An 8453-nucleotide genomic window follows, 5' to 3' on the forward strand; every position below is an offset into this window, starting at 1 on the left:
TCCTAATTGTAGGAACAAATCAATAAGTATCTTCAATACAATTTGGATTGACACAAAGTGGCATCAATAGGGATGAGAAACCAAAGATGTATTTAAAAGAACATGTATTCAATATTAGGAGATTTATATGTCAATGTCAACGTTGGAGAAGCATATACCAACTACCGAGCTAAGAATTAGTCAATCCCTCTTCCCAATGGATGTCAACTGATACTATTGTTTCTGCATGGACGAAGAAAGGAGAGATATATCCAAAGAAGATAAGGTTCCCTCCCAAACACGTACTTCGATAAAGAGTGAATCCCTTGTCGTGACAAATTCTAATCTAGGTTTTCTAGTTCCACAACTTGCTTCCAAATTTATGAGCAAATTTGAAAATTCTCTTGATAGTTGCAAATGTCACATAAACTCGAAGGAATCTTTAGATTATTCCTTTCCTTTTTTAATAAGTCGTTTTTGGAAACATTTTAAAGAAAGATAAAACCAAGTGACATCTTACTAATGGACCTTTGGTATGGCATGATTAAAAACTCGACCTTACAAATAAATATATGATAGAACTAAATGAATATGCATGAAATAGAATCAAGAGAGCATTGATTATCTAATTAAACATAGGATTGAATGATTCAATCATAAAAGAAATGTTGTTAAGTGAGCATTTAAGCCCAATTATACCAATCATGCCTAATTGTGGGATCATTAAATGACAGATTTAACACTTTTAACATGTGTATTAAGCAATCTTACTACATTGAGTTTCATCATCTATGCTCTGCAATGATGAGATCAACGAATGACCTTCAGTAAAGAGTCGAATTGAGGAGGAATGACATTAAACAAAACATAGAAACACTTTCATATACTAACAATGTAGTTCATCACAAAGCTAACTAATTGAAGAGCTCAGCAAATCAAATCATTCAAACAGTGGGCTAATGTCACCAATACCTAATTGAGAATTGTGTTGTTTGTCAAGCATTTTCCGCATTCTTTTGTGGGTTTTCATCGTATCCCTGTGTCTTTAGGTTTTCATTCAATAATATAAATTGTTATTGCAATGAAACTAGCCAAAAACTTTATTCATTGCATATGAACCATGATAGTTGGGTTGTAAATATTATCATGATTATACATGTACTAAGAGTTGGTTGGACATATGATGGATAGATCCTTCAAGGACATGGATATAAATAGATCCATTGCATGTAGCCAATCCAATATCAAAAATATTGAAATAAAGTTGATTGTTTTGTCATATTGTTAACCATGTATTGTGCTTTTGGGTTCTTCATTATGCAAATATGAATAAACAATGCCAATTGTTCTCAAATGAAAAAAAACCAAATGAGCATCAGATAAGGACTTGGAAGTGATAACGTCAAAATATAATGCCATGCATGGAATGCTCGGAATAAATATCAACAACTCAAAACTATCACTTTAGGACTTAGAAGTGGATAGAATTCACACAAACAATCAAAGGTTTCTCATTCAAGGACTCGTGTCAAATGAGGATTTGTTGTGTATGACATTATCAGCCTTTGTCATACTTCGCAATGATTGAAATTGCGAATATTATAGTGCAATACATCAAGAAGAATACGAGAATAGAAATGAGAACATATTGGGTCTTGGAAATATTCAAAGCCAAAATGGGTGTAATCATGTCCGTTATCTATGGTGTAAAATTGTTTGGCAGTTGGGTTCAACTTGGTTTAGGCTTGAGCCTCATTAATCGGTTTGGCAATACTCAAGCTGAACGAAACTTTTTAGGGCTAAACTGGTTCCTAAAATGGTGAAGGTTGGAACTTTTTTCCCAAACCGATTAAGCCTTTAACTGGTTTATGAACCGTTTAGTTCATGTTTGAAAACTCTCAACCAAATTAAGGCTTAACCGGTTTGGTTTGGACAAGGCCAAACCAGTTAAGACAAAACCGAACCGTTATCGAATCCTATGTGTGAACTGGAAATTCCATCACCCACATATGCTCCAAAGAAATAGAGATTCAAAACGAGCAACACATGAGCCAAAATGGGTCTCAATGACGTGACACTATCTATGGTTTCCTGTTCACTACATGCTCAAGTTGATCATGAATTTCCTAGAGGTGCATAGTATTTGCATGAAGTCCATGAGTGCTTCGCAGTTAAATTCAGTGTGCGAAACAAGGGGAACTAATGTCATGCATGACATGCTCGGTGCGAGCAACTAGAGGCTCGATATGGGAAGTGACCAATGAGAAATCGAGTTTTAGAACCAAACCGTTTACGGATTGTCAAAACTAAATCATTTGTTGATAATTGAAACCAAACAGTTTATTGATAGTCGAGACCAAACCAAACCATTTTAATGATAATGAAGACCAAACCAACCCAAATCGCTTATTGATAATTGAAACCAACATGTTTACGAATAATCGAAACCAAACTAAACCATTGAATGATAATCGAAACCAACCCAGACCATTGAATGATAATTTAAAACCAAACTAAGCCGCTTAATGAGAATTCGAACCATAGTTAGGAGGAGCTAAGACGGACGATGGTGTTGACAAATGATGTGGAAGGGAGGGATGGATTGAGGCCCCCTTCTCTCCAAGGAGGCAAAGGGACTCAAATCTCTATGGGTGAAGGAATTACCATGGTTTTACAATGAATACCACTCCATCAGAACTACAGCGGTTTTGCAACGAAATACCGCTCCATGGTTTAAGAGGAAAACCGGCATAGTTATTATTATTGTTTTTTTGTGGATAAAAAAGTTCGATAATAGAAAAATCATTTTTATTACATTATGTTTTGGTTATTATTATTATTGTTATTATTATTATTATTATTTCCCTAATTTGACTGTCGAGGTCGGCAGACAGACAGACATCCCTGTGTCTCCTTTTTCCCCTGTTCTCTGCAAACCCTAACCCTAACCCTAACCCTAACCCTAACTCTGACGCCCACAAAGAAGAGAAAGAAAGGTGCTTCTATCGCCATCGCCATCGCCATCGCCATCCTCGTTTCCAGGTATTTGCAAGTACTTGAGTACTCATGGTTCTTTGTTTCCCTCTCCTCCCCTCTTTTCATTGCTGGTTTAGGTTTGTGGTTTTTCTGCCAGAAGATCCTGTCTGAGTCCTTTTCCTCCCGTTTCCTTTTCTTACGCGTAAGCTTCGTTCTTTCTTCTTATTCCTCCTGTCCGTCTTCTCTTTCTTCTTCTTCTTCTTCTTCTTCTTCTTGATCTTCTTCTGCTCGGCGTGTGAGGTTTCTGTGCCATTTCTCTCTAATTTCTTCTAATACTTCACAGCTTTTAGTCCTCCCTTTTTCTTGTTAATCGGTGTCCTGTTCTTTTCTCCTTTCTGGCAGAGACTCAGTGTCTTTGTTCTATGTCCCACACTTCTCCATGTTTCTCTTCATCTTCGTTTCCAAGTCATTTTGTAACTAGTTCCCTTTCATCTGTCAGGTAGAAGTGGTAGATTTTCTGATCCGGTAACAATTGCGCACATATTTTTATTTATTGATAGGTAAAACATTTTTCTATCTGATTCCATGGCGGGAGCTGCTATGAATGGATTCTCTGTTTCTGGGTCTCCATTGCTATTCAGAATGATCTCGATCTCTCCAGAAAGGTACAGTCTCTGATGTCTTTCTGGTTTACCTCTGAAATTTCTTCATACCAACCCTACCTTTACAAAAGAAAGAAACAGCAAATCATGAGGAAACCTTCTTTGTACTTGTGGTCTTGATGCCTGGGCCTTCGTTCCGAGAAAGAAGAAGCTCAAGCATCAGGAACATAACCAAGAACAAGGAGGAACATGACAGAAAGGTCGAGCTCAATCGAGGATAGTGAAGGAACAGACACCAACAACAATGATGTAGAGCTCGTCGATCCTCAGCTATGGCATGCATGTGCAGGATCTCAGGTCCTTATTCCTCCTGTTGGTTCTTATGTTATCTATTTTCCTCAAGGACACGCAGAACATGCAGCTCTTCCTTCAGGTTTCTCTCTAGGGTTTCATGATAGAAGTAGCTTCCCATGTCGAGTTCTCTCTGTCAAGTTCTTAGCTGACAAAGAAACAGATGAAGTGTTTGCTCGTGTCAGACTCCAGCCGGATACGGACTCTCTGTCCTCCATAGATGATTCCGCATCTCCATCTCATCCTTCAAACCAAGGCAAATTAGCCTCATTTGCAAAGACACTTACTCAGAGCGATGCAAACAATGGTGGAGGGTTCTCTGTGCCTCGCTACTGTGCAGAAACCATATTTCCTCGTCTCGATTACAAGGAGGATCCTCCTGTTCAGCTTGTGCTTGCTAAAGATGTACATGGGAAGGTCTGGAAATTCAGGCATATTTACAGAGGCACTCCTCGCCGACATCTCTTGACCACGGGATGGAGCAATTTTGTGAACCACAAGAAGCTTGTAGCTGGAGATGCCATTGTTTTCTTACGCACTGTCAGTGGTGAGCTCTGTGTCGGTGTAAGAAGGGCCACCAAAGGAATTGGCAGGAGTGATCTGCCATTATCGTCTTCTTCTTCTTCCTCCTCTTCGTGGCATCAACTAGCAACTTCGGCCATTCCTAGGCCTGTGAACTCAAGCTCAAACATGGGTTCTTACAATTTTTTGGAAAATGGCTCAGAAGTAGCTCATTTGATGATGCCTAAACCAAGAAATGATTTGTCTTCTTCTTCTTCCTCGTGGCATCAGCTTGCACCATCAGTCTCTCCAAGTTCCGTAAGCTGGAGCTCGAAACTCTTGGATAATAACTATAAATTTACGGATAACTGCACAGGACTGTCTCAGTATAGCAGACCCAAACCAGAAATGCCGACTGCTCTAAGTAGCTTTGCAAGGAACCAAGCACGAATAACAGCCGAATCAGTTGTGGAAGCGTTAGCTCTTGCTGTAGCAGGAGAGGCTTTCGAAGTAGTATATTACCCGAGGTCTACCATTTCAGAGTTTTTTGTAAAAGCACAGGCAGTAAGGACCTCTTTACAACAGCGATGGGCTCCAGGGTTGCGTTTCAAGATGGCTGTAGAGACTGAAGATGCCTCTCGTGTAAGCTGGTTTGTGGGCACTGTTTCAAAGGTTGGAGAGCTTGAGCCTATTAGATGGCCAAACTCTCCCTGGAAAATTCTTCAGGTACTTGTGTATGTTTGCCTCCTAGGTGTTTCTGCATATTGTAATGTCATTATATGTATTGCTCAGAGAGATTTAACTCTCCATGGCATAATTGCTTTTGATATATGTACTGTCTAATTTCACGTATTTTTATTTCGGATTATGTACTAGCTGGAGGTTTTACATTCTATATGGAAACCACCTAACTGCACTTGAAAGTGCTTATTCATTTGATGAAAAAATACTCACAAAGTGAGGTCTTCAATGTGGATTATTCAAGTTCTAAAATTGGGGAAGAGGATCACTGCACTGTAGTAGTATTACTAATCAATATCTGCGGATTTTCTTTTGTCTAGTGTCTTGGTTGGTCAAGAGCTGAATTCTATGCAGTTAAATGCAGGTGTATAGAATGTGCACAACAAAAGTCTGAGATAATTGTTCTTATCGGTCCTGTGTCTCACACATTGCCGTGTTATTTTGAAACTACAGGTTACATGGGATGAACCAGACTTACTACACAGCATCAGTAGGGTGAGTCCTTGGCAAGTGGAGGTTATATCTCCTGCACAGCTTCCACTTATTTCTTTTCCGAAGAAGAAGCTCAGATTTTCGCAGCCATCAGAAATTCAGTTTGATGGGCAGGGCATTAGTGACCTTTCAAGGTCTTCCCTTGCTAGCCACATGCAAGGGCCCATCAATACATGGTATCAACCTATAGAATGCGTGCCTTCAAGCATGCAGGGAGCCAGGCAAGATCAAAATTATGGACCCTCTATCCAACCCTCGAAATGTCAACCAATGAGATCATTGTTGATGGACTTCTATCAACCTGGAGAGTCATCAGCTGACGACATGGGCCGTTCTATCATTGCCAATGAGCTTTATGAAAGGGATTTCTTTAGTCAGCGCTGCCCCAGTATTCAGAGTGACCTTTCTACATCACTGGCAGTTGGGAACAATTCTTGGAGCCAACTCACAAATGTGGCGAGTACCAATAGAAGGGGGGGAAGCATGGGCGACAAGAGTGCAACCTTTATGCTGTTTGGGAAGGCAATAGAGATGTCCGAAGGGAACAAATCACCGGATAGCATCAACCATGATGCGGCATCAGTTGTAAAAGTACAAGAGGTATATAATAACAGAATTGCTGTAACATCTAATGAAGTGGGTCAGGAAATGTTACCTTTCTTATGTTCACAAGATCGGGAAATGTTGTCTGAGACCCAACCCAACTACTGCAGGGTTTATAATGAGAGTGATGATGTAGACAGGAGTGTGGACCTTTCTAGTTTTAGTTCTTTTGAAGAGCTGTATGAAAGGCTAGAAACTATGTTTGGTGCTGAAAGGTGTCAACTTCTGAACCGCCTCATCTATTTGGACTCGATGGGCTTCCCTAGGTCTGTTGGAGAGGAGCCATACTGGTAAGGGTCATACTACATAGTTTTTATTTTATTTTATTCTTTTACTTCTTCCACCATTCCCATGCTGACTTTTCATATGTCCAGTGAATTTTCAAGGAACGTTAGAAAGCTAAAGATACTCTCAGAATCAAGCAGTGAAAGTGCCACAAAATAGGAGTGAGAATGACGTCTCGTCTTTTTTCTAATAAGTTGGATGGCTACACGATGAGGATTTTGCATTGATTTAACCTCAATGCAGACACTACGACACTTGGAGAGTAAAGAAAGCTAGTTGTCGTCTATGTTCTTCTTTTGTGCAGAGTAAAGGAAATTAGTTGTTGTCTATGCTCAGAACCTCTGTGACTCCGCTTGGTCATCAGCTATTGCCAGCTGTCCCATCCATCAAAGTTTTTTTGCTGGAATGGAAGCATCTAGTTTGGTAAACATTAGAGAATACATCTCTCTCTCTGAATTGTAATTGCTATGAAAAATGTGATCAAATCCGAAAGGCTGAAATTGTGCAATTCATTGGAATGCTTTTGGATGTCGTTATGGGAGGCAAAAATTTATCTGTAAATCAGTAAGAAAACAAACTCGATCATGGCGTCTTTCCACAAGATCTCTTTCAAACATAATTGCTAATATTCATGAGTCATAAAACCTGTTTCTATTTGACACTTGCTTGAACTCTATTGTTGAAAAGGATGAGCCCATGTAAGTGAATAAATTGTATGAATTTCAGGTAATCCCCCAAGTGTGTTCATTCTTCATTAATTTGATTTTCTTGTTTTTGTTTATAACAAAGGTGACATTACGTGAAGGTGTGCATTCATGATGTTTATGACACTGCTGGAACTTGATACAGGCAGATGGATGTCAAATTTTTTGGGCATTGAGACTGTTGAAAACTGTTGAGCAATAAGCTGCAAGTTGGCTGGATGCATGGTTAAAGATAGGTTGTATGCATGTTTAAAGATATCGCACTCTAGATGTTGCCCAATGGGTATTGCAATTTGGTGTCTGGCAATCGGCAACTGTTTGGTTTGAACTGAACCGAACTGTAAACCATGGCTTAATGGCTTAACGATTTAGTTTAGTTTAGGTTCAAGTTTTTTGTAATGGTTTGGTTTGGTTTAAGTTTTTTTAATGGTTCTGTTCTTTTTGGGGGGTCGATGATTTAGTTTAGACAATTAGATCATTTAGGGTTGCCACTTAATTATTTTCTTAAATATTATTTTGGACAACCTTTTCATTTTTAAGACTAATTTTGAACCGAACTTAGCTGAATTGTTGCCAATTGCTAATGGTGTCTCTCGGAGTAGATATTCTAGAATCAAACACTCAAAGATCCCATCCACAAGTATGCATATTTGAAAACACTGGTAGGAATGTTCAATGAGTCTTGTCAGATGAGTTTTGTGAAGAGTTGATTTGTATGGTTTTGATTCTTGAAGCTTTACAAAGCTTGTGGTGGTGGATTAATATACAAAACTTGTCTTCACAAAGTAAGAAATGCTGCTTGGGAGAAGGCTCATTTGTAGAGTGTAATGTGATGCTTTCAAACAAGCTTTGTAATGTTAAGTTTCATGACTTTGTAACTTAAGGAATACAACTTGGAAACTAGACTCCATGTGTACCCAATGATAAAGAAAGTATGTGTCGATTTGAGCATATGTCTCATAGTTTATGCAAGTTGGATGGATGACTTATGCATGCCAATGCCTTTTGAGCATAGTGACTATTTGTCTCATAGTTTATGCAAGTTGAATGACTTATGCATGTTGAGATTTCTATGTCTTGTCTACTCAAATGACATTCTCAAGAATATTACTATTGTAAAGAGTTACGCACGGAAGCTCGTAGACACAACCGACTCAACCAGATATCAACAAAAAATGAACAAAAGTTTAATGGAAAGCTTGGAAATACACAAAGAGTA

General features: G+C 38.9%; 1 protein-coding gene across 3 annotated transcripts; it reads left to right on the forward strand.

Moving 5' to 3' along the window:
- The first annotated feature begins 2871 nt into the window (after window positions 1-2871).
- LOC147862048 (auxin response factor 16-like) lies at window positions 2872-7282 on the forward strand. 3 transcript variants are annotated; one of them, XM_087322156.1, is made up of 4 exons: window positions 2872-3021; window positions 3516-5135; window positions 5604-6242; window positions 6386-6534. In XM_087322156.1, the coding sequence occupies exons 2-4, from the start codon at window positions 3807-3809 to the stop codon at window positions 6401-6403; spliced, it is 1986 nt and encodes a 661-aa protein (XP_087178282.1). In that variant the 5' UTR covers window positions 2872-3021; window positions 3516-3806; the 3' UTR covers window positions 6404-6534. The 3 variants fall into 3 exon arrangements, with proteins under 3 accessions (XP_087178282.1, XP_087178281.1, XP_087178283.1); XM_087322155.1 differs by lacking the exon at window positions 2872-3021 and adding an exon at window positions 6620-7282 and having other exon boundaries at window positions 5604-6535; XM_087322157.1 differs by lacking the exon at window positions 2872-3021 and having other exon boundaries at window positions 6356-6499.
- The last annotated feature ends 1171 nt before the right edge of the window (window positions 7283-8453 follow it).

The sequence above is a fragment of the Azolla caroliniana genome, unplaced genomic scaffold (assembly GCF_043228905.1).
Source record: "Azolla caroliniana isolate FFs.n. ecotype wild unplaced genomic scaffold, voAzoCaro1.0.p SCAF_7, whole genome shotgun sequence".
Lineage (NCBI taxonomy): Eukaryota > Viridiplantae > Streptophyta > Polypodiopsida > Salviniales > Salviniaceae > Azolla > Azolla caroliniana.

Coding starts and splice junctions, on each gene's coding strand:
- LOC147862048 (XM_087322155.1), top strand. CDS start 3,807: ATGACAGAAAGGTCGAGCTCAATCGAGGATAGTGAAGGAACAGACACC. Junction 5,136..5,603: donor CTCCCTGGAAAATTCTTCAG/GTACTTGTGTAT, acceptor TTGAAACTACAG/GTTACATGGGATGAACCAGA. Junction 6,536..6,619: donor GTTGGAGAGGAGCCATACTG/GTAAGGGTCATA, acceptor TCATATGTCCAG/TGAATTTTCAAGGAACGTTA.